This window comes from Acanthaster planci, linkage group LG07 (genome assembly GCF_054643075.1).
Source record: "Acanthaster planci isolate LZ-2023a linkage group LG07, COTS_SCS, whole genome shotgun sequence".
NCBI classification, from domain to species: domain Eukaryota; kingdom Metazoa; phylum Echinodermata; class Asteroidea; order Valvatida; family Acanthasteridae; genus Acanthaster; species Acanthaster planci.
Genome location: NC_141783.1, coordinates 10,441,168 through 10,467,984, shown reverse-complemented (window position 1 = coordinate 10,467,984; position 26,817 = coordinate 10,441,168). Strand labels below are relative to the sequence as shown.

Here is a 26,817-nt window from a genome sequence, read left to right as displayed (position 1 = left end):
GGAAAATGACGATTGAAGAGCCCTGCTTCAATTTATCTCAGTATTGCGGACGTAGTTGAGGTTATTGGCAAGTGGGCGTATCAAACGTTTAAGCTTAACAAGATCTGCCGGGCATTACAGCCAATCACATTGGAGGTACGTACACCGTGCATGCAAAGAACGCAACTGGTGCACGCTTAGATATAGATGTACATGTATGTACAGGTACTATACATTGTACATGTACATGTTATGCTGCTGTGCGTGCTCTAAAAAAGCGCTGTTTAACAACAGGATTCAGGTGTGGTTGGTTTCCGGCCCCGAGTTAAGTTGAATCGAACAGTTTCTACACTGAAGCATCCAATAATCCTGATTGGTGAAAATGACACACACAAAAAAAAACTCAACGGAGATTAATAGTCATTTAAAAAAACTAAATCAAACTGACAAAACGAACAGCCGACTTTTGAAAATATGCTCATTTTTATTGACTTTTAAAAAGATTTTACAGCCCTTGCTTTACAGTGTTTGAACAATTCCAGTTGCCACTATGATTATGGATTCTAACTCATTTCATGACGAGTTTTCGTGCTTTATATTCTGTTTTAGTGTTAATGAATTTGCAGTGATTTCCAACGCATTACAGAATATTTAAATAATTTCAAATTATTGACATATTGGAACTGGCATGTACATATAACATATAATATAGCTTTATAAAGTCACACATCAAACAGAAATTGTAATTAAATATCAACATTTATATATATTCATCTGTTTAAACAAAATATGTTATCGTATGCTTCAGGATCTTTCAACAATGTAACACATTACACAACACATAATTAAGGCTTCAATCAACATCCATTTATGTTTGCTCAGTGGAAGTCAGTAGTCGCATTACGGGTAACCTCCACTAGAAACTCCTCTGAGAAAACTGCTTTTCTAACTGTCTTGTGGTCAGCTCTCTTATCTGTTGTAATCCTTTATCTAAACAGTGACTGTGTGACCCCCAAGAGTTTTACGACCACAGCTCCACATTGGGCAGACACTTGGACAGTGCTGTGTATGTGCCTCTTCCATTCATAAAATGGGGGTGTGCTTATCAGTGATTGTGTAGGGAGAAGACATTACAGTGTTTGTGGGGTAGGAAAAGTCAAGAGGAATATTCTGGCGAAAACCCACAAAATCAAGTAAAGTTTAAAAACCCAATCCATGTGTTCAAGGCAGGATCAAACCCAGGTCACAGCGGTGGACTGCACCAACCTTACTCAGGTTTGCTCTGTACCGTGCGTGAATAATCAGCACCTGACTTTATTCTGTCAGAATAAATAAGGCCAAAAATAATACTATTGGCTGGAAACTGCCTGAAATGGATAAGTTATAAAATTATGTTTTTTTTTTATGGGGGTGTTGGGGCTCATAACCCCAAACTTTTATTGAGGACCTTTTTCCCCCTTTTTTATAAGTCATCAGGCCTTGGGGGGCAGAATTTTATTCCTTACAAAAAGCCTCCCCCCCAAAAAAAAAATCATGTACACGTTAAATAGTACTTTTCCTGAAATTTTTCTGAAGTTCATTTTTTCTTAATATTATTTTTCATTTCCTTGTGCATGGCGACGCGAGGTATTTCACTCATAACATCAATAAACAATACGGTAAAAAATACGCAGCATTGGGACTCCAATCAAACAAATTTGGCAGGTTTGGGCACCATAATAATAAAAAACTTCCCTAATGTGGCACACTTTGACTGCCAAACTATTTTGTTGACAAACATAAAATTTAATTAGTGAAACACAATCTAACTACTTTACTTTTTCATTTATAATTCTTGCTACATGTACTTAACCTCTGTGGGTGTTTTTAGTTTCATGAAATTTATTCTGAAATGAAAAAAAAATGACTGCATCCGGAAATCGAATTAGTGTTCCATGTGGCTCTCAGTTTGTTCAAAAATTTTGTTCAAAAGTACATGTACTGGTAAATAAATGGTGAAAAATCGACTTTAGTTCTACTAACATGCCGAAAAGAAGTTTATCATAAGTGTTTTTGGGCGCATTTTTAAGGGGTTCATTTTGGCCTTCGAAGTGAATGGATCAATAAACCCACATTTTTTGAGCAGGACTGTTTAAAACGTGACAACTTTTTTCTGCTTGGTTGTGGTAAATATCAAGGGTTCAACGGAATCCCCATTCAGCCCCAAAGTTGGGGCACGGAAGAAAACCAGGGTGCAGTGAAGAAGAATTTTTAGTATTTACTTCGAAGGGAAAATTTACTTTATTATACTGGTACAAATGTAACTGCTTGGATTTTTCACATCTCTGGCAAATTATCTGCTGGTGACTTTGATGTCTGTATCATCGGCTCACGCACATAAGTGAGATTGTGTAAACTATCGCCAGCAACTTTGAAGACAATGAATTAAAAGAAAAGCAAATCAAACTTCTCAGGTAGATGTATCTGCATGTATCACGTGACATTTATTCAATAAACCGGTACGCAATTATACTTCATCATAAAATCAATCAGCCAATTCCATCTTGCATTGTTTTCGGTTTAAGACAACAACATTGGGCACAGTGTACCATGCCGCGGCAATTAAGTGACCCATTCATACGGCAAAAGCCATTAATTCATTTCAATTCTACCGGTACCAATTGTACTTGTAGCATATACATGTATAGTGTTCTGATTACTGTACCAGTATTCCTTGCTCTACTAGGTCAAATGCAAAATTTAGTGTCAAAAATAATTATTGAAGAAATAACACACACTAAAATCACACTTTCTACTTCAGGACTCTTTGGTAATCTATGTATGCTGGGTATACATACAAATTATTGTCTAAATCAAGATTATCATCTTAAAAACAAACACAAAAAACACATAAAAAGTTGAATTGACACAGGCCAATAAAATTTGTCATTTCTCAGGATTGAAACTTAATTGTTATTTGAAATTCATGATAACACTCAGGCTCTAGAAAATCATTGCAACACATACAGTATACACACAGTGTGTACATACATGGACCATTTGTCGTGGACCTATTTTCACTCTTTTGTTTCTCGTTTAAAAATTGTTGGAAGGCCTCCCATTCGTTTTGTATATACATGTATTACTTTAAATAGTGAACATTGGGTGAATCATGGACCTATTGTTTGGAGAGATATTCCTTTGTCCCACGTCCACGATGGAAGGCATTTACATTATTATCAGTACAGATTTAAGAAACATACACTTGGGTATAAGTTTAATTCAATTGTTCAATGCTATTTTTATAATTAACTAAAGCATACGATTCTTGACGATCTTTCTCAGGTTTCCAATGTACATATGTACTGTACTATGGTTGACCTTGCTGTTTGAGCTTTACATAGCTGCACAAATCCAATCCTGGACAAATGACACCGAAATTTCATTGCCCCCTGTCAATTCATTAACCAACAAGTACAAACATGCATATCATAGAATATCACCTTTATCCAACGTAAAAGAAATCTGCATACCATGATTTGCCAGGTGCTCTGTAAGAAACCTGTCGTTTCGCTGTGTTGTATGATTACCTGTACCAGTAAAGGATTTGTGATATAGCTAGATGGAATTTCTTCTTTAAAATCATCCATAAAGAAATTTCAAAACAACTTTACACACCCTTGAAGTGAGGGGTACATGCATGTTAATAGTTATTAGTTATTCAGTTTTTTTCCACACATCTACTAAATAATAATTGCAAATACAACATATACAATATAAATAAAATGGCACAAACGCTACAACAGAGGTCTGTAAAAATTAAGGTGTTAAATCATTTTCCATAGCTTTCACTGCTTATAGTCAACTTCTCCAGATCGTACTTTGCTTTAATGCCTAATACAACAGAAGTGTTCTCCACATGAACCTTTCCACAAAGCATGTGGATAAATTCAGCACTAAACACCCAAAACACAATTCTGTTAATTATGTTTATCATGTTCAAGACACCAAACCAATCAATCAATCAGTAGCCCCCCCCCAAATATTTTTCATCGTGACAGGCAGGGGTGTGTCACCTTGATATTCAAGGACATTAAAACTACAAGTGGGGTCCAGTTTAAGTTTTAAGAGACTGGGAAATGCAAATGTCAGCATAAAATTAACAAAATAAATTGGCCACTATAGAGAACAATTGGAGGCCCCTGTTTGTGGAATACTTTCCATTATTATTTTATCAAAACCTTTGACAAACAATTATAAAGTATTGTAAATTAACCTGTTTCTAAAAAGTAATGCACTGACAACACATAATAAAAAAAATGTATCCAATCAAAGCTTCTCAAAATTCTGGCCATTCATGTACATGTACCGTATTTAAGAATCTGTTCATCAGAAACAAAAATAACCTAAAAAACAAACCCATACTGAGGCATTGTATACTCTTTTCCTTCAAAGCAAAAACTAATGAATGTGGTTTTCAATCATTTGGGAACCTCTGTCATATGAATGCAGGCAAGTTTTTCCTTGCATACATACAGCTGATTTATTATTAAGTCTTGGAAAGACTATTTCTTGTAGCTTTGATTGCATCCGTATTATCAAACTCCATAATACTTCACTAGGGAGTTTGACAGGCACCCAGAAACACCAGGGCAAGCCCCTTCTCAATTGTCACGACTCAAATTGCAACTCTTTTTTTTAGAAATCAATTTTAATTCAAGTGCTTTTATTCTGTGCTACATAATGTACAGTATCAACTTTTTTTCTCATCTTAAATCTATGTACGCATGTACAGGACATCATAATAAATTGCAAGCCCCATAGGCCTATGGTAGTTATGAGGGAAGGGTTGCATTTAACCCCAACAGGCCTGAATCCTATACGACTGCGTAAACCGTAGATGGTTAGGGTTAATCCTCAAAATCGAAGTCCAACAGTATAAAAGTGTTTCATTTTGTGTAAATGAAACATGCACATGTGAATTGCTTGTTCTTTACACAAAATAATATGGTGTTAGAATTTGCTTGAATTGTCATGGTTCCTAAAAAAAATCACTGTGGGGAGTCGTAGGGATAATTATTAGCTAATATGGAAATCACATGCCATTTACATAATGCACCAATTATTCTCACTTAGAAAACGTCCAGCACTTAAACATGCGAGTAGGCCTACATGTATGCATTTAGTTCTCACCGGTACCTGTCTTGTAGAGGCAGGTGTCTGAAGAATTGTACAAATCCAACATTTTTCTCTGCAGTTTTTTCGCTGTCTGTGCTTGTCTTTTTGCTTTCCACATTTCCATATACTGGACCTTTTCATTATCTGGTAAAGTCTTATAATCTCTACAGAACTGACCATACAGTGTTAACTGCTCTTGAAAAGACAAGTTTTGTGATTCACAACTCTGGTTCCTCTTTAAATTTGCATAGAACTGTGCAACATTAGATTCCACAGTGAACGGCAGTTTGTTTGCCATTGAATATTTTCTCTTTCGCATTTTTATCATACTTGTCATACGTGGCTTTTTGCTGAAATGCTGATGATGGAGAGTTGGTTCCTTGGATACAGGTGGTAATAAACTTGTAAGATCTGGCTTGTAAATAGATTTATCAACCAGTCTATTGTGTTTGATACAATCAAAAATAAAGTTATAATCCAGAACCATGTACCCACGGTGAACAGCTTCTCTGACAGTGTCAGGTATTTTCTTGGACTTCATCAATGCCTGCTCATTTACCAAGATATGATATCTTTTGGTTGATCTACCTTTGGTATCCCCTGGTAAACTTTGAGCCACCTTCCCACCGAGGGACGAAACCCTAGCTTCTAATGTACCTTGGGTCCATTTAATTTTTACATCCTGCTTTGGTACACTTCCAACAAAAACAAATGTTGTCTGTGAGAAGATACCATCTGATGGTGGTGATGGCCCACAGGAATACTGAATTGCGTGTATTTCATTTATGATGGCAATGTTTTCGTCAATCTGTGTCTGATCTAGAGGTCTAACATTCCATCCTTTCTCTAACATCAATTTACGGGTCAAGTGTCCTCTGAATAAAGCTTGTATTTTGCATGCAGCTGTATGCCTTTTTGCAAACAATCTGAAATCCTTCCTGAGTTGTGAATACATAATTTCATAGGACAGTTTGCGATACATAGCTGATAACAATGATAATTGTGGGTCTACTTTGTACTGGCCCCCATGTCGAGTGGTGTGTCGATAATAAAACCCATTATGCACATAGTTGAGGTGCTCCCCACCTTCTGTTTGTAACCTACTCATTGGAAATTTAGATGTTTCCATGAAATAACGTGTGTAATCAATGTACATTATCATATATGGAGTCAGTCTTCTCCATGTGTAGCGCATACAGAATAATTGGTAAAAACACTCTGCATGTTTCTTAAATTGGAGTTTCATCTCTTCACTGTAACCCCAAGAGTAATCAGCTTGTCGAAGCGAACCGACTGGTTTACTGGGTAGCAACTCTGGTTCTGGGTCATCTTTCACAATATTATACATGTGATAAAGGCTATTCCACAGTTTGCTGACAATATCAAATTCAGTAATGACATCGGGGATGTCAATGAAATCTCGAACTTCAGCAGGAATCGAATTCTGAACAGCACGTTTAGGTACAACATTTTCAAATATTTGAGGAAATTCTGCCTCCTTTTCCCTTGGCGGGGGACTAACAATACCCAAAGCATGGTCTTTGTTAAGAGAAATTGGCTCTTGCTTCCCATTTTTATCAAAACGAATTTGAAAATTTCCCTGTCGAATACCCCGTTTATTGATGTTAGAAATCAGGTTGTCCAACAAGTGTTTTCCACTGGGATGCTTGCCTTGGACCTGCTGGTTTTTGTTTGCCTCCGACATTATTTTCTCCACTTCAAGGCTTAGCAATTTCTCAACTATCCGGGCTAAGCCATGCATGATATCAAAAACAGTGTGTTCCAAGGGGATTGAAGGCACAAGGGATTCCGGGTGGATTCTGTCAAGTTTTACATCAAGATCAGTCCGCATCCCATTAGGGGCTACCTCACTTTTCTGGGATGTTTCTACACGGTGGTAGAAATTCCATCCATATTCTGATGTTGGATTTAAATGTTTCCCATCCAGCATTCTGATGAGGAACATAAAATCTCCACTTAAGAAAAATTTGTTATTAGTATTAGTCATCATCCTTTCAATGAAGTTATTGTGTCCAATGTTCATTTCTAGGTTATCCCTTGAGTCACTTTCATAAAAAATAGCAAATGGATAAGTGTGATGAGGACTTTGATAAGAAATGTTGTGAAGATACATCTCATTGTTTAAAATGGACAAAGTTACAAAAGTGCTATGCCGGCCTCCAATTTCTCTTCCATCACCCCAAAATCTAATATTCAAATTGCCACTGAGAAATGGGTACTTGAACAACAGTATATCCAACAGACGCTTTGGATCAACGAACCACCCTGTGGCAATTCGTCTGGGCAACAGAATAGCATCAAATTCCCCTTTATACTGATGCTTAGCAGATCGTTCCTTTGAGTAGGATGGTAAAATGCCTGGTAGTATTTTTCTCATCTCTGCAATCAGTCTTTTTCCACTGAAATTTTCCGTGATGTGGATTGTGTCCTTGGGTCCAACTGGATGCAGGTATCTGTACATTTGATGTACGCACTCCTCTGTCATTTTCTTAGTTCCAGCCGAGGATTTCCCGTCAATTCTGCAAAGTCCCTTCATTATATACAACAAGTCTTCCTTGCACAAAACACCACTAAACTTATTCAAAACTTCCTTATTGTTTGTCTTGGTGCCATTAAATGTGCTTATCAAGGCATCCAAGAAGGCCTTTGTGTCCCCATAATATTGAGACTGAACAAAATCTTGCAAAGGATTTTTACTGGCATGTATATGTTTCAGTGGTTTGTTTTCTGCAGCCTGAGCAGCAAGCCTCTGAACTTCTAGTATTAGGTCTTCCAAAACAGCCCTTTTCTTCTCTTTACATCCCGGTCTGAACTTGGTTAATAGAATCTCCAATGCCCCAGTGCTAATAAACCGCCGTTTTTCCCTCTTACCAACTGTGTCAAATGAACTGATGCTACTCATGCCATTCTTTTCGAGACAAGCATCTACATATTTCCACTGATTTTTCTTTACATGTGCACTGAACCCGAGGTCTTGTCCTACATCATCAAAGGAAATGAATATCGTTCCATGCATAACACAATATGGTACTTTTTTCCCACACAGAGTAAAAGTGTCTCTGATGCCCTCTTCTGATTCGTTTTTACGGGTACCAACACCATTTTCATCAGCGTTAACTGAAAAATTACAGTCTCCACTTGGAGTTTCTGTATCTAACTCCAAAATAGCATCAATGACACATCTGTCTCTGAAATTTTCTTTAGATCTTCTGTTCAACAACATCAGAAGAGCAGGTTTTTGGATCCATGCTCTTCTTTTACCAATGGCTAGGAAAACGTCTGGCACTTCAGTAAATTTGCTGCTAAGGTACTTGTCAATTTGTTTGTATCCTCTGGCAATCCTTATCCTTGCAACAGGCATCATCTCCTTGCATGAAAAATAAACTGTGTTATTGAACACAGTGTATGGAACATATTTGCCATGGATTTTTAGGAATCGAACATCCTCAAAACATTTAGTCATCCTTTTTACAGATATTGGTGCATGGTCACTCGTCATACATGTAGCTGATGTACATGTGCTCCTATCATCTTCAGGAATTTGATAAGTTTCACCTTTATTTCTCTTCACTGGTGGTCTGTTTTCTTTACCAGAAAGAACTTTAGAAAACCCTCTTTTGGGCTGCACTGGTATATTCAACGTTTTGGGTGTCAGTGGGGTTCTTTCTACAGTTTTGATGCATGGTGCCTTGTCATCACTGCCTACAATGGAGCCCTGAGTACAACCATCCGTTTGTTCACACTGGCTATCCTGAGAACCTATACTTGAAAGAGTATCCATGTCTTGTTGGTTGTTGACAGGAGACGGATCAGCCTTGACTGTTTCCCCTTTGGCAGGGATGGATGATGCCCAAGAAAAGTTGAGTGTTTCTTCCTGATTCTTCTGATCACCCAGGGAACTGTTACTTTGAGGAATACCTGGTTGTGTTTGTTTTCTGGTGGAATAATCACCACATTTTTTGCTGGTTTTCTCCAGTTTAACAGGAGTAGATGAGGCCTGAGGAAAACCGATTGGTTCTTCCAAGAACAATGTCTCATCAGCCACAGAACCAGAACCTGGAGGGACGTGTGTCGCTAATGCTTGCATATTGGGGGAACAGTCACCACACTTGTTGAATTTCCCCTGCGTTTTCCCAGGCGTCCATGTGGATTCAGGAAAATCAGTTGATGTTTCTTGCAGCACTGTCCAATCGGTATCAGAACCGTAATTTGGAGGGGTGTTTGGTTGCTGTTTGGTGGAGACATGACCCAGCGAGGCTTGATGAGAATCCATTGTTTCTTTCTGCCACACTTTACAATCTTCCTCAACACATGAACTTACCGGTACAGGGATGTCTGTAACTGAAGAATTCCCTAGTTCTTTAGCATTTGTTTGCTGTGGTGGTTGCGGTGCATTAACTTTTGCATATATGAGGATATGAACACCGTGGTGACTTGGGTTCAGGACAGTGGCATTGTGTTTTTGGCTTAGATTTGGTTGAACGACACCAGATTCAGGTGGGAAACTGTATGATACAGCAGATGCATACGTTGAGGGTTTGTCTCTGTTGACGGCTTGTTGGCCGTTTTTTTCTCCACAGTTCAGATTAGGGCTGCTCCCGACAACGGCGTCTGAAAATGTCGCATAAGTTCCAACATTTGCCTTCAGGTCATCAAGCACAACAAAGTGATCACCCACCTTAACAATTGAAAAAAAGTGCCCTGGTTTGACCTGCACTGCTGCTGTTAATGTATAAGCTGCCCCATGAACATCAATACTCTCAGTTACAACAACTGGGGGTTTCTGCATGTTCTTGCCATTTTCATCTAGGCCTAAAGTCACAATCATGAAATTTGACATCTCATACAATTCGTCATCAGCAGAAGTACAAAGCGGAACTGAACAGAAGTTACATCTAGCACTTTTGCACTGCTGTTTAACAGCCCTATCAATGATAGCACTTAGCCCCGCAGACATATCTCCTTCATGAGATGCATTTATTGTTTGGTCATAGAAAAGTACCGGGTCAATTGTCCGCATCACAGGACAGCTGTACTCACAGGTAGGGCATGCACCAAATCCATTGTAGCTCGTCAGGAATTTTTTGCTCCCATCACCAAACCTCTCAAAAGCTTGCAGGATCTCTGCATCTGGACGCCCCTTTGGACTGTACCCATCAACATTCTGACTTAGCCATTCCCACAGCTCTTCTCTTACTTCACATGTGGGTCCTAGCTCATCGCGCAGTTTACACTGCATTATCAACTGCCTCAAAAGTGGATTGCTGCCACTAATGTCAGACTCTTTGTCAAACTTATACACACCAAAGTAATATACTTCTGCTAAAGTATCTACTCCACAAGATGCCGTCAGGGGGCCATGATAATGGTGACTGCATTTCAGTGCATTTTTGAAATGCTTCACCGGAAAGTTGGCACTTACACAATACTGCATATCTGGTATATATAAAAAACATGAAAGACAATGGCAGGAAAATTTACTGTAGACATTCATGTTCCCGTGTAAAAACAAGTTTCTACATGGACATGCTATGTGCACAAGTGCACGGAGTCTCTGGTTGGCACACACCACAACCTGACCTAAGCATGTCACTTCATATAGCTAAAAAGTGAACTAATAAACGGTTTCTGCATAGAAAACAAAATCACATTTAATCATTCACAGTGCTAACCTCACTGCTTCTGGTAATGTACATGTAAATTACATGCACAACTGTACAAAATATAATACAAGTCACAAGGCATATTTACAATTAAATGACTACTGGTACCAGTACCATATAGTAATTAACAAATCAACTCATGGCTAGATGTATGTACGTTTGTCATAGGACAAACGTGCTGTTTTAGCTTTCAGGTGGAAAGCGTTCATTATTTTTAAAGATACGTAAAATATATAATGAAAACTTGACATCATACAAACATGTACATGGGTCATTCCATGTCAATTTAACACACTTTTTTACCTTATGTCTTCCTATTTCAATGAAAATTGCTGTGCTTGTAGGCCCCGATGAGTAATGAATACATGCCAATTTTTAGCCCAATCCGACTTAACCCGTGGGCAGGGCAGAAACCACAAAAAAAACCATTTTTAGCTGCTTTATTTAAGAAAGTATCACAGTCATGTCATTTTATCCAGTACATGCAAATATGGTATCAAAATGATGAGAATGATCTTTTGAAATTTTTCTTGTTAAAATCAAATTTCGTCGAAAGTAGGTAACCTTTAATGTTAACATGATCTGTGACCCTCATTTTTGAGGAATGTATCATTCTGAAAATTCATGAAATTAAAATGACTTGATAGAGTATGTCTTCCTCTATCAGAATCCACTAAGAATGATTCGAGGTCTTTAAAATTAACAAGATTATGATTATTTGTGTACAGATAGTAGGTTATAGCTAAATCCATTTAAAGGCTTTACATAAGAAGTCATCAAGAAAACTCACTTTTCTGTTTTAATAGCTGAGCAAACTAATTTAGATTTGCACATGTACAGAGTTCAAAACAAGAAAAAGCAAATGTGTACTGTATGATTTCAATGAAGTATCTTGCTAAAATTTCTAGTCTTTTGTGCAGTTTAGTAGACATGTTAAGACAGCCGACACTGTGCTTCCTTACCATGCTTACAATACTTTTTTAAAATTGTTTTTAGCTAAAAGTGTATTTTTTTGTGGGTGGTTTCTCCCCCCCCCCACATTGTAAGTTGGATTGGGCTAAACATTGGTAGGTATTCATTGCTCATCGGGCCCTACAAGCACAGCAGTTTTCATTTAAACTGGAAGGTAAAAAGTGTGTTGGTTTGACATGGAATTATGTACAAAGTCAATGGGAAAAGTAAATATTCAAAAATCAATAATAAATCACAAGATGACGTCATCGTGACGAGGTAGTTGCCTGGTCACTTCGATTACGATCAATGTTTGGGGCCACCAAAACTATGCATTGAATGTGTACAAAGTCAATGGGAAAAATTAAATTCTGCAAAATCATTAATAAATCTTTGTATTGGGATAGCCAGAATTTGCTTAGTGATGCTTGCAATCTGTGTACAAAGTCAATAGGAAAAATTAAATATTAAAAAATCAACAATAAATCACTCAATGATCTAATCGTTACGTCCTCATTTGGGTAATATCGTTGTATTGGGGTAGTTGCCTGGTGTCACCTCCATAAAGATCGAAGTTTGGTAAGTCACCAAAATTATGCCTCAAATCTGTGTACAATGTCAATGACAATGAGGGAAATTAAATATCCAAGACTAAATAGTAAATCACCTGATGACGTCAACATGACGTCATTGTTACGGTAATATCTTTGTATTGGGGTAGTTGCCTGATGTCACTAATCTAAGTTTGATAAGTCACCAAAATTAATGCCTCGAAAAGGAAACTAGATGTACGTTTGTCACAGGACAAACCTGCCGTTTCGGCTTTCAGATGAAAGGTGTTATTAAAGGAAATGTACACCATTGCAATCCAAAGGAATGCAGTGAAACCAATGTCACTATTTGAGAACTACACCATACAAGTCCCCTGTGATAATTTCAGCCCGATTGGTCCAGCCGATGTAGAGAAATCGGCAAAAAATACATCAAAGCTTTTTGGCCTGAACTATGCAGCTCACAGCACGTTTCCAAAGATCGTAACGACTTTTGGATATTTTGTAAGTAAATTGCATGATTTCTCATCAACGACGGGGTGTCTGTACGAATAAGTTCATGGGCTGTTTACCAACATAACCACCTTTAATGCAAATAAGCTTCTGGACAAAAACCCAACAAATTTTTGTTTGAGTAATTACTAAAGGTGTACAATTTACAATTTTTTTTCAGGTAGAGATGCATTTTTTTTTCGGGCAGAGCCAAAGGGCAAAATTACATTTTTTCCATTATGAAAAATGGAAATTGCAAGAGAAAAATAGAGTACGAGGGGAAATATTATTTGAAAAAAGTCTGCAAATTACCCTCAAAAGGGCCCCAAAACACTAAATGTACATTTGTCTTGGGAGTGGAAAAAGAAAAAATTTACACAATTAGTAAAGCCATGTTTTGGTACCGGTATATACACACACGCTCGTTGTACAATGAAACCATTGTACAATGAAACTCTAGCACAGCACGTTTAAGAAGGAAACTAAAAAAAAAATATTTACAAGATGTACATGTAGACTTGAGTCCAAGCATAGTACAGACATGTACAGTAGCAATTTCCTTCCAGGTTCAAGTGGCCTGCCAGTATTTGCACAATTGAGCAGGTTTGAAGTTACTATCTAAAGCTAAGATCATTGGGCGCTTTAATTGCTACTTGTGGTAAAAAGTACACAGAGTACTGCATCAGCGCATAAAAATCTTTGCAAAATGTCTCAGTACGTGTGAAGAAGCAGTGAAAATATGTCACACGGCAGCAACTGGTAGTAGAAAGGCACAAAGGTAATTACATGTACCCAATTACATGGGCAGGTTGAGGTACTCAAACCGTGGACGTCAGACAAAAGAATTAATGATGGTCCACGGTTCCGCATACGTCCGCGATTCCGCAACGTGTACAAAACATACATGTAGTAGAGGTCTTCCAAAAAAGTTAAAGTACGAACATAAGAGGACAATAGGAACGTCTTGGGTGCGTACGTACATATATGCTTAATCAAAACTAACCCTGAATGGAACCCTGAAATTGCATTTTTATTTTACTTCTTTGATTCTGCCTGTCTATATGCTCCGCTGTTACTGTACAATCGAGGATTGAACCACCGATACAGTGGAGTGTATGGTCCATATCAAGGAATCCTGAAGGATAATTTCATTGGTGTGCACTTGTCCTCTAAAGACAGTTTAAGTTAATGGAGTTGAGTTACAGAAAAAACCCCAAACCCAAACTATTGCTCAAGTGTATCTGGTTCCCATATGCATGAAATTAGACACTTATATCACCCACTCTACAAACTAAGTATTACCAGTATTATCCCATAAGACAGCATTCTTCACGTAATTGGTGCAGTAGACAGTAGCACACCGGAATTGTTTTCTTTAGCCCATTTGGAAAATATAGTGTTGAAGGCCGGTACAGGTACATGTACATGAGACCATTCAAAATCAGATAGGCCCTCCTACAACTAGACCATGTGTTGAGGACACCTCATAGCAATTACGCCATACTGGACTAAAATACAGGTAGAAAGTCTTTTAAGCACCTGTGGTCAATTACAAAAATTATCCTGAAGTTTAACCTTTTAAACCTCATTTGTTCCATAATTGTCGGAAACTGGTTAAAATTAGAATGAAAAACCCAAACAGTAAAGTACATGTAGCTCACCAAATAATTTTTCAGTCCAGTAGAAATTGGTGAACCAAAAGCTTGAATGATATCAGGTTAACTTTGACTACACATGTTGACCGACTCTCTAGCTGTTATTATAGTCATTCTTTTGGGAACAGTACCTATTGCTGCATGGTATCCCAAAACATGATCCCCAGCTGCAAAGGGCCCACGTTTAAGACCTATTGACAGACGTCTGGTTTGATTCTTTATTACTGTTTTTGCATTTTTTTTACAAACTGCAGTCGACTCTCGTTACAACAAACTCAGTAGGACCAAGCAAAAATGTTTTTTATATCAAAATTTCGTTTTAAGAGGAGTTCTATTTCCATTCACTGCACAAAAAATGTTGAGTCGAAACCAAAGCTTTGCGTTTGTTACAACCAGAATTTGTATTAACAATGTTACAACGAGAATCCACTGTCCTGGTATTGCTAAGTTAACCACAATGGGTAAGAATACAGTGATGAATATTCCCAGATCAAACTTTACTTACTTTGTAGTTAGGTAAATGTGGTTTTTTAACTCGCGCCGGTAGTCGGTGGTACTGATGACTCCGTCAAAGTCAGCAACCTTGATGGTACCAGTGATCACCAGGTCTCTTGACAGCCGAACTCGTACAGATGTGACAAATCTGGTTACCCCATCCCTGGACACCATGTCCCATTTGCTTCCCAGCAAGCTGTCTAGTTTCTCCAAGTTGCCCTCCTTGTAGCTAAATTCGACGCAGACGTTGTATGGGATGACAAAACCAAAGATGTCCAGGTCAACTTCCGGTGACATCAGTCCAAGGTCAAATGTCTTCCTTCTTGTGGTTGTCCAATATGCTGCAGACACTTCTTTCTTCAGAGCTTCTCCGACTTGCAGACGTCTAAACTTGGTTCTGTATGAAAGCCGACTCATGTTGTGCTGTGTCTTCAGGAAGGCTGCATTTGCTAATTGTGCCCCCAACCGTTTTGCAGCTCCTTTGACTCTTATTTCTGTTTGGTCAAGACGACCAAGTTTCAAACCTATTGTAATATCCTCCTGAACGTCACCCTCAACAACTGGCCAGCACATCGCTGGCTCTGCACACAGGTCTATTTGTGAAATCATCACGCCAATGTTCCAATTCGGTACCTGTGACAGCAATAGTTAAACCAGAAACTAAATTGATACAACTTAAAAATACAATGTACATGTGGCAATTTAACAGTAACTACTAATGTACTGTTCAACCGTCAGCAACCTTTGCCATACAATGGCATTTACAATCTGGGAAACACAAAAAAAAATTACTTTCAAAGTTTTGAATGTTTTATTCCATTCAGGGACTTACTGTGTATATGCAGGCGGCAAAGGGAAATAACGGCCATTTTGAAAATCCAATATGTAAACCACCAGGGGGTGTTTCAGAGCTGGGTTCTAATAAAAAAATGACCCCACATGGGTCCCCTACAAATTTGCCAAGTTTCATAATTTCTCCACAAAATGACTCAGCTGCTGGACTATTGCTGTGTCTAAGTTAATCGTTTCAAATGCATAATCCTGGCCTAGGAACCCGGACTTTGCAACACAAGTATATAAATCAACAGTAGTCCAGTCAGATGGGCACATTAAAAAAACGTTTTGACTATATGAACAGGAGTTAGTTGGGACAAAGGCTGCAAATGTGTTCTGTTTCAGTCTGTATACTGTCAGGCATGCTGATGATAAAACACCATCAGAATTATTGCTGAGGGTGTCAAAATGGCAGAAATTAACCCATGAGAGACAGACATCAGTAACTTACCTTGTGCACTTTTCCACATTGATGGTGGCCAACTCTGAAGACTTGGTTGTCATTTTCCTCTTGGTTTTCGTTGCATTGGGGGTGTATTTGCTGGTACGATGAGGGCTGTGCATGATTTTCCTGTACAGTCCCTTGTACAACAGACTTGGATGCCACGGTAGGCTGCTGCTGGTGGCCACAATCACCCTGAAACACAACCCCAAGGAAACGAATCACAATAATGGCTTCAGAAATGTTGCACTGTACAATTAAATTAAGCCAAGAAGCACATCTTTAAACAGTCGGTTGACTCAGCAAGATGCCAGTAGCATAGGAAGAGGAATTTAAATTTCAACTTGAGGGTACTACAAGGGAAAATTCCATGCTTTGGCCTCAATATACGGAACTTGTGATTTAAGCTTCATTGTGGATTCGTTGGTATCTGATATGGTTGTAAAATGCAAATCATTGTAAAACGCAATTGTTGCATGGAAATCCGACTCCCATGAAATCTTGTCTCATGATCATTGTCATCATCTTCACCCCCAATCTGGTATTATTAACCTCTACATGTTTTTGAACTACACGAAAAACATTGATTTGTCACTGAATGTTACCTTAAATTGATGGTGCTTTCTCTTTTTGCACTTTTTTTCAGGCGGTTGCTCACATCCTGTAATCAAACAAAATATCATTTAATAAAGTGTCACTAAAAGTACAAGGTACTGGTATTTAACGCTGACAGTGCTATTGGTGCTTACTTGAAAGACTTTATACAGAAGCCTGCTGAATTCAACTTTCTATTGTGAACATTTGCTGCTGATACTGTCAAAAGATAAAACTGTCATAAAGGGCGAGACACTGAATCAGCCAAAATTTAGGGTCATATCTGGACTAACAATAACTGATACATGAGTCTATTTTGAATGAACACTATGAAGTCTGGAATGCAATGTGAAATTATCCAAGAAATATCCGTTACCTGGTAGCACCACATCATACAGGTTTATATGGTCCCCATCATGCAGTTTGAGAGTCCTGTTGAACGGGTCAACAATAGCTATGGTGCCTTCTTTATCTTGCGTGTGAATCAGATCTCCAGCCTGGCAATGAGCCATAAACCGCAATTGTTGACTGGTACACTTCTGTTCTAAGTTTCTTCTCCCTGCCCGCGGCCTGCAACCCCCTACAACATAAAAACAATCAACAGTTTTTTGCCAGTTAGCAATGCTGGGGATGCCTCATTCCTAATTGTGAACATTATTTTCCCAATTCTCCACTGATTATAACCAAGTGCCCTTGAAGTTCCAGCAACCTAACCCACCAAATAATGTAATATTAGGAACAGCTCAGTGCTGTAAACTCTGTAGTCTTCAAATTTTTCTGAAGATCATAGGTATTTCAGGCCTGTGTGTCAAACGTTGATCTTCTGCCAATCTGGAATGCATACGTGTATCCACCATAGTTCATGATGGAAACAAATATGGAATCTGTATTGTGTGCACAAAATGCATACAACTACGCAATGCAGCACTCAGAATCATGAACAGGCATCATTTTTAGCATATATTTAAATAAAAAGTGGTTGTTCTTTCTCAAGCGATTTTTATTTAAACTAGGCCTATCTACAACTTGTACAATGTACATATTAAATAAGTGGACCAGTTCCTCGTTTAATAATCTGGTTTGAAAAAGTAACTACCGGTACATATAGTTTCATTTTATATTCTACATGTCGTCCAGAGGTACATTGTTCTGACGTTGACGCATACAGGAATAGTAGGCTAAACTTGTTGGCTTTAATTTGTGAAATGTTAAGATGAAATTCTGAAATGTGTCGGTGAGTTGAGCCCATTTCCGTTCGACTCTACCACTTCACCATAATGCCACTTTACACCATCGCCACTTGCCTGACAAATTCGCTAGGACAGAGTGAAATTTAACTGGAAATGATACAAACTTCATTTAATTTCGGAAAAAATATTTTCTTTCATTTACTTAAGGAAGGGCGGAGGGGGAGATGAACATTTGCTGCCTGGTCAATGGAGTTTTGCTATTTGTCATCTATCTAGGTCTAGTTTCACTGAAATAAAGAAATGTATGATTGCCAAAGTAATGCTTTCCCGAGATTAGTTTATAATCTGCTTTTGTCCAACAGGAATATGCAAAATTCAGATGAAAGGGGTGTGAGACTTGTCAGGATTTTCCAACATTCCTTTTTTTTTTCATAGGTTGATTGCATAGATTAGGTGTATTTCAATTTTAAACATTGATAGCTTCTAAAAACGCTTTTAATTGTGTTTCGTCCCATTTGTCCATTGTAAAAACAATGGACAACTGATTACTCTTAGATTCTTAGATTACTAAGAAGTACTGTGTGCATGTGTTTCTCATTTACTTTTTAAATTGTACTGGCCTGGAAAAACAGCAAAACTGCTTTATTCCTGCTATAGAACTGCAAACCTTCCAAATTCATTTGGAAAAGAAAGTATAAATTTTGAACCTGCAGCAGTAGTTTCCCTTGGAGTTTCCCACCACTGAAAAGCATGACTAAAATGTACAATGACCACCTGCTCTTTGTATTGCTCCCTATGTACACAAAGACAGCACACTTCTAATGTACAGTGGTTGTTTACTGATAAGCGAATTAATGAGGTGATATTTCCAGGACCTTTATTGTTACTTTGATTGGACCTATTATGGCATCCATAATCCCCTTTATTGTTCCTCCTACACTGAAAAGGTGCAGGTATTGATCAATCAATTGGGCATCACAATTCACAAGCACATGTAGTATTCTAGTGGTCAATCAATGAGGCAGAAGAAAAAGCTTCTGGTTACATCATGTCTTTCAAAGATTGAAGACTGATTGGAGTTTTTGGCACTTTTCTCAATGAATGGGGTATTCAATATGAATGGGGTATTCATTGCACTTCGAAAGCGGAGCAAAAGTGGTCTCAACCCAACTCTCTAGGGTGCGTGTATAAAATCATATTAAAATTGGTGGATTGGGAGTGTCACAGCTAATTTTTGTCAACATGTTTACGATCGATAATCCTTCAAAAATAAAAATGGTTGTCAACCAACTTTTTCATAGGTTTGTGAACCTCAAATGTAGCCTCACATGGTAGAAATAGTGACACAGAATACCACCAGCATACAAATCAAAATTAAAATTAGTGAAACTAGTTTTCATTACAAAATCCAAGGTGAATTTGTTGCCTTAGACAAAAAAAACAAAAAATGTTGGATTTTTGGCTAACAAATTGCCGACCTCAAATTTGTTAATAACATTTTTCTAGTTGATATTTGTACAGGAACACTACTTTTAATTATTTGTCACAAACACAATCAGTTTCCACAATTAAATGACATTGCAATGGATAAATAACCAACAAAATAAAGTTATTTTTCGACCTACCTACCTGAAATTTTTACAAGCTGTTACCGGAAAGACACAATTTATTTTGTTTGGCCTTGGTGGGGGTTGCCATTTTGTTCGAGATTGAATCTGCATACATGCATGCATGGAGTATACGGGGATTTATAACAGCTGGGCCAAAGTATTCAGTTCTACAGACCAACCCGGTCCCTAACCAAGTCAGTCCGTGACTAAGTCAGTCCGTGTCCGACTCGGTCCTATATGGGAAAAATTTTATGTACCGGTATGATGAAGGTTTACACTTAGGCCGTGGGATTGGGAATGCAAGTATTGGAATACCATTACGATAAATTGGAAATGGATGAGATTTTTTTTCATTATTTATTATCTTATAAAAAAAAAAGTGTGTATTTCATTTACAAGTATCTTTGAAAACAGGTTTTCCATGTGCACATGACAAAGCCAAAGACCATACGACAATAGTATTCAGAAGTTCAAACATACAGACTGGTGGATTTTACTGGTGGTGGTTTGTCCATAGAGAACATGCAATCATGGAGTTGTAGAGCGATGTACGTATGCACCGTGAATAGAACATGTCACTTGGGCTTTGGTAACACATGTGATGTATGGGTACTACACGCTAAGGCCAATTTTACAGTTTTGATGAAAATGGAGATAAATTGAGTTGGGAATCGCAATTTATACAAATAATGAAAATAGGTGCATAAGACAATTGAATACTTCGCCAATTTCCACTTCACCCCCACACCACAGTACCCCATTTTTCAGTGATGTCAAAATGAAACCTTGTCTTTCTTTTCTTTTGGGGGGGGGCCATGTTCTTTATTTTGCAACTTTTTTCTCACTTTTTAATTTGGTTGACCATGTCACCATGTTTTGCCAGAACAAAATAATTTGCGTATTGGGGCGAATTGGCGAAGTGGTAAGGGGCGATGTGCTTAAGGGCGAAGTTGAAATGGGGCGAAATGACCGACACCCAGACAATTTGAATACTCGGTCCAAATTTTTTGTCAAACTGACAAAAAATCTATTGACAATCCTCAGTTGAAAATAACTGACATACCTATGGTACAATACGGTCAAACCATTGTAAATTAAACAAGATAGTGGCCCCACTAAGATGACAAAATCATCTTGGTTATCGTGTTGAAAAACCAGTTTCATTGATAATCTTAATTTTGCCTTTTGTGCTGAGGACTTTTTCAATATATCTATCATATGAGGCTACTTGAGGTCATAAACCTATAAAAATGTTGTTGATGCTAGGTTACGAAACTTGTTGACGCTGTTTACGCTTGTTGACACTTTCTTGGTTGGACTGCTTAAAATTCAGAAACAGTTTTACCTGGTTTTACACAATATCATTGCTATGAATAGTGCCTGTTTATAGCCGATTCCATTCTCATTATTTGCTGAAGTAAAGGGATAATAGCAGTCTTCACACCCTTTCATACATGATGATGTATTTCCAGGTACATGTACATCATTTCTACCAGTTACACATGTTGTGTCACACAAGTCACTTCTTCTTCGGGCCGTGATTTTTCACAACATACATCCTCCTTGCTCTCAAGGGAGACGTGGCACAATCTAATTGTTAACTCGATTTGGTTAGGCCGGCATGACATTTCTAGTTCAGTAAAATTTACTTTAGTACAATTGTCATAGAAAAGGATTTTTGAATCAAGGGATGTAAGAAATTCTTTGGGATTGTTACATTGCAACCTGATGCCACTTTTAAAAACGGAAAAAAAAAACACACTTCGGGAGACCACTCTTCCTTCATAGAGTCGAAAAATCAAACTTACGTCTGTGTTGTTCCTCTATCGGAAGCGTCGGCTGTCTGATGCGATCTGGAGTTGCGAGGATGTCGTGTCCACGAAATCCTGGGAAGGACACTAGTGTGCCTAGGCCTTCCCCGTCGTCTACGGCCACCACTCGGGCGCTACACCACCTCCCCAATTCGTCCACCGCTTGAACACGCTTGCCTACAGTAAATTCTCCTGCCATTTTGTCTTAAGTTTAGAGATGCATTATACAGAGAACTTTGCTAAGCCCAAAAAAGTCATGAAATTGGCATGATTACAACATCATGCACGACTCGACGGCGAACGCTTGTGAACGTACCGGGATATGTACGAGTCCGCTGCGTGGGTTGCTTTAAATACGTAGTGTGCGGACCGTGGCGGCATTTTCCTGTCGCAAGCCCTTTCGTATACGGCTTTAATAGCGCATGCATACAGTCCTTGCACATGGTACATGTACGTACAAAGTACCCGTATACAGTATGCGTTGACCGCATGCATCACTTACGACTCACGAGGATTGCTTGCGAATACGACGTCAAAAAGTAGTCCGGTTCCGTGATCAACTTTGAAGTTCTCCGACATACAGACTTACGCATAGAAGTATGACGCAACACGTCATCACGGTCCAGAACATGGGGTCTTGGCGTTTACGGCAAAAATACTGAAGACCTGAAAATTACACACTCACGAAAGGGAAGAGTTTATTTTTGTGCAAAGTACCAACATTGCCATGGATGTGTCTGGTGTAAAGGTTTTGGGGTGAACAATTCACCATTGGTCAAATTCCGAATTGTTCACCCCAAGACCTTTGCACCGGACCCATGGCAATTATGGTACTTTGCACAAAAATACTCCGGACGCGTTACCAGTCAAGATGGCCAACTTACTTGGTCAAAAGTTAAAAGAGGCAGTCGGGAAAAATAGATATAACCCTTTTTCAACCTTATTTTTAGAAACTGTGTGCATGTGGTACAGGTATGCCTTCTCTCATCTCTAAAGGGGAAGAATTTTTGACGCTCCAAATACGGTCGTGGCGTATTTCCAAGATTTTAAAAGCGGCGGTGCGCTAAGGGAAAAATATTTTTGGGTAAATTGTCGAGAGCGACAGGTTCGCTAGTGGAAAATGGCATTTTGTTTTCTACGGAGCGTTGTTTAAAAGTTGGAGGCACTTGGTGGATTTTGCGATTCGCACCGCTTTCAAAGCTGTTTGCGGAGCACCCGCGCTCTTTGAGAGATCAGCCGGCAACCAGCGGGTCGAGATCAAAGTTCTCATAAAAGGGAGTTTGTAAGAAGCGTTGTTCACAAGTTTTGGAAGCGCTGGAGTCGGCGCGCTGCTTTCAAAGCAGGTGCCGAGCACCCGCGCTCTTTGAGAGATCAGCCGGCAACCAGCGGGTCAAGATCAAAGTTCTCATAAAACGGGATTTGTGAGAAGTGTTGTTCAAAAGTTTTGGAAGCACTTGAGCCGAGCACCCGCGCTCTTTTTGAGATCAACTGGCAACTATAGCAGATAGGGATCAAAGTCCCCATTAAATGGTTTTCTAAGAAGTGTTGTTTCACAATAATTGAAAGCACTTGCTCGAGTTCGCACTACTTTCAAAGCAATTTGCCCGATGTGCCGCGCATTCTAACAGCACCCGCAACACGAGTTTTGAATAGGAGACTCTCTTTTAGATGCAGATATACCTGGTGTTGCAATAAAAGATGCATTCTCTGGCAGACGGGCAAACCTCCAAGATTATGGCTATGGCTATTGTGCCAATGGAAACACCCCTTAAGGTCGGTTCCGTGTGTTATGAGGTACAAACATAATGCACTAGCACCACCATGCTTCAAAAGACCCCACTAACAACTAGCTGACTGTTCGATTTTTTGGTGGAGTTCAGAATTAAGCTGGTGAAAATCATACGCTGGTTGCATGCTTTCATAAATAAATTGTTGGTACTGTATATTATTGCGCTCATGGTCATGTCGATCGCTGACCGGCCAAGAGACAAAGAAACATCGTAAACAACACTTCCACTGTTCATTGGACATGCTTGGCCTTCGATGTAGTGTGGTTCTCTCATATCAAAATGTTTTAGTCATTTTGTCAACCTAAGTACACTGCTTAAATGTGTTCGCACATTACATAATAGGCTCAACGCGCTACAGGACACAGGAGATAAGCTCCCGGTTTGTGCGGGGCATACCATTCTAACGTATATATGTACAGTAGTGTACATGTACTTGTACAGTTAAGATTAAAAGAGCTTCTCTGAGTGGATCACAAATTTGACAGACCAAGAATTTGACGGATTGAAATCGAATTTATATGACAATACAGATTATTTTATGGGCTTTTCAGACCCGTGGGAACTGTTTTTATACGACGTGTAGTTCGTGAGTTAGGTCAGTGTACAGTGATGCCGGTCACCGTGACCAAGTTATGAAAAAACCTCCGCGCCTCAGGAAACGTGAACATTGCACAATTTGCAGGTAAATTTTGACAGGTCTGTTCTTTCGCTAAAAAAAATAGAATTAACATATATATTTACATTGGAAACCAAATAATTTCATAGTGAAAGAACTGTTGTGATACGTTGAGCGGTTTTGGAGTTACACTCTAATTTGCTCCCAGTTCCCTGGTTTCCAGCTGTTTTTGACAGTTTTTGCAGTGCCTGGCCAACGGTGAATAACTTTACATAACAAACTAATACGTATTGTACTCCCAGATGATAATACTTTATTTTGGCTACTTTGAGTAAACCCTAGGAACATTAGTTCTGACGATATCAAACAGATTTTGATGACCCTGTTTGTAGTGCATTTCCTTTCAAAAAATATTAAGAACTGCGAGGGTACCTGCGTGCGCAGTGCCGCAAACAAATTAAAATACCGCGGCCGGTGATGAATGCACGCCATGTGTACTGCACAGATATTAGGAAATAAACAAACCACTAGGAATTTGTTTTGCCATACGGAAAACTCTCCGACGACTGTGATCCAACATACCTTGCCTAAAGAATCATTGTGTAGAAGAAGATATTCTTTGTATGAGTTGAAGAAAATACAAAAGTGAAAACCGTCTTGTAATTTTGCAGAAGTTAGCAAAAACGTGTCGTCTGACAGTTTGGCTACCATATGTGAAATTTCGAAAATCCATTATTGCCGATCGGGCGAATGCCGCGCAAAACTCCCTGTGAAAATATGCAAGTATTGCCGGCAATACTACTTGTTTACCCCGAGTACTGGTAATTAAGTCGCAAAATTTCAATTCGATATTTCACATTACGTGCACCGTACAGGTCAGAATTTTAGCCGACACGCTAACACCATAGAGCTACAACACGATCAATGAACCTGACACGCTGTCCAATACACGCTCTGCGGTTTTTACTGTGCATTGCTGGTCGACCAGTCCAACGCACGATAAGCCTGACCCAGACCCCATTATCTCGGAAGGGCCTGTGACCGCAAACCCCAGAGGGGACCGACAACGTGTAGTGAACCACTCACTGCACACGCAGGGCCGTCGCTCCAGCTTAAGCTTCATGTACCGGTACGGTATGCGTGTACTGTAAATGTACACTAGGTGCGCTGAATAAATGAAATCACGTACATGTACATGCACATGTGCATGAGTGCCAGACTGGCAAAATTACCGTCTTGAAGTGTCGAAATATGTATCATTATCACAGCCGTTTCTTTTTGTTTTAGATTGCAGCAGTTGTTCAGTTGGATAACATCTGGAAAACTTTCAAATTTCAGTGAAACTGGCCAGTAGTCTGCAGTGTGTGTTTAGCTACTACAAAACTTGTTACCAATCTAATGCTATGTCGCTTTTAAGCTATTCCCGTGCGGGAACTTTTTACAGCATGGAAAAAGTAACTGCGAAAGAAATCCATTCCTCAGCCAGAACTATTATAACAAGCTGATTTTACAATGAAGTATTTCGTATTTTATGGAAACTTGGTTCTTGTATCAGAATTCCAGTAAATAAAAGAACCCACTAAACTTGCGTAAATTTTAAACTTGACTTTTTCATTTCCTGCCAATGTGCCGCGACCATGCCGCGACCAAGCAATCACGAAACTACAACCACCCTAGCGCTTTCATCCCAACCACCAATCATAAATTGAAACAAGTGTATTGCATATTCATTTCAATACCACGCCAACAAATGCAAAGCTGCTGTCCCTTATGCGTCACAACATGCATATTTATGAAGTTCACATAGGTGCTACTTTGTCCGTTGTGTGCAGCCTACACATGCACAGCGCTATCACTCGTGCAGACCCGACTTCCTTTCATTTCGGTACGATCTTTGCCGTTCAGTTTGGTCCTAATATTGTAACAATCTGAGTAATTTTTTTAGGTAGGTTTTCCAGCTGAAAGGTCGAAAACTGATGGGAAAATTCCCCTACTCACATCGAATTTATATTTACGCGATTTTGATCACACCGAGCTCGAGTGTGCACATGTATGATCGCCGCCGGGCCGTGGGGCCCTCTTGACTAAAATTTGGCTAGTGGACCGGCGAGGTCAAACCCCGTTTATATTTATGGATTTCTCACAAAATAGTTTTCTCTAATTTAGGAAATGTTTTGCAATAAAAACTGCTAGTTATAATCGTCTCGGTTGAAAAATTAATTTCAAGCTTGAATATTTTCTGTGCCTGATTCAAAAGTTTTGGGAGCAATTCAGACACAAACCAAAAAAGTGTTACCTCCATGGCACTTCCACCGATTCTGTATGGACAAACAACACTTTATCTTCAGAACAAGAAGCAAAACCAGAAGCCATGATTTCAACAGAAAATCCTCAGGCTTCCATTAAAAATGATTTCCACACCCCTTTTTAGGAATGGAAGATGCCCACAGTACTCCACAGTCACAAACTCGCCCCCTGCTGTCATACAGCTGTTAAGTGTTTGTGTTTCAGCCTCTGTGGTAGAACCCCGCTGATAAGCACAGCAGGTTTGTTGACTCACGGATTAAAAACCTGACGGTAAACCGCTAGAAGTGCAGTTTTCTTTCCGAGTTTAGGGGCTCAAACTCGGAGAGTTTCTAGAGGGACTGACCCGTAATGGGATAAGAACAAATGAATCATGCAAGAGAAAGTTCGGATGCAAGAGAAAGTTTGGGCTAACAGCTGACAATAGCATACATTTACTGAGGAGGGGACTTGGATCGTTTTGATTATTTCCTAATTAGCTGAACCATCACTAAACAATGATCCACAATTTCTGCTTCTTAATAAATGACAGCGTTCTGGGTGTATCGATTTCATGGCTTAACCAAAGCTCTGCTGAACATGCTTGCAAGTTCAATATTTCAGTTATTTGGCAGTCCTATTATAGTGTTTTTGAACTTGAAGAGCCTCCACTCCTTTAAAGG

The 26,817-nt window shown here is 39.0% G+C and overlaps 2 protein-coding genes across 2 annotated transcripts; both read right to left on the bottom strand.

Annotated features, from left to right (window-relative positions):
- Positions 1 to 2,439: 2,439 nt before the first annotated feature.
- LOC147798629 (uncharacterized) lies at positions 2,440 to 7,642 on the bottom strand. The gene has a single exon (XM_087139259.1). It carries the CDS (start codon positions 7,640 to 7,642, stop codon positions 5,141 to 5,143), a length of 2,502 nt encoding a protein of 833 aa, XP_086995385.1. The 3' UTR covers positions 2,440 to 5,140.
- An 8,595-nt stretch (positions 7,643 to 16,237) lies between these two features.
- Positions 16,238 to 26,504, bottom strand: LOC110990100 (uncharacterized). The gene is made up of 4 exons (XM_022254934.2): positions 21,443 to 26,504; positions 17,211 to 17,414; positions 16,846 to 16,901; positions 16,238 to 16,435 (listed from the first exon to the last, which is right to left on the bottom strand). The coding sequence occupies exons 1-4, from the start codon at positions 21,642 to 21,644 to the stop codon at positions 16,238 to 16,240; spliced, it is 660 nt and encodes a 219-aa protein (XP_022110626.2). The 5' UTR covers positions 21,645 to 26,504.
- Between the last annotated feature and the right edge of the window lie 313 nt (positions 26,505 to 26,817).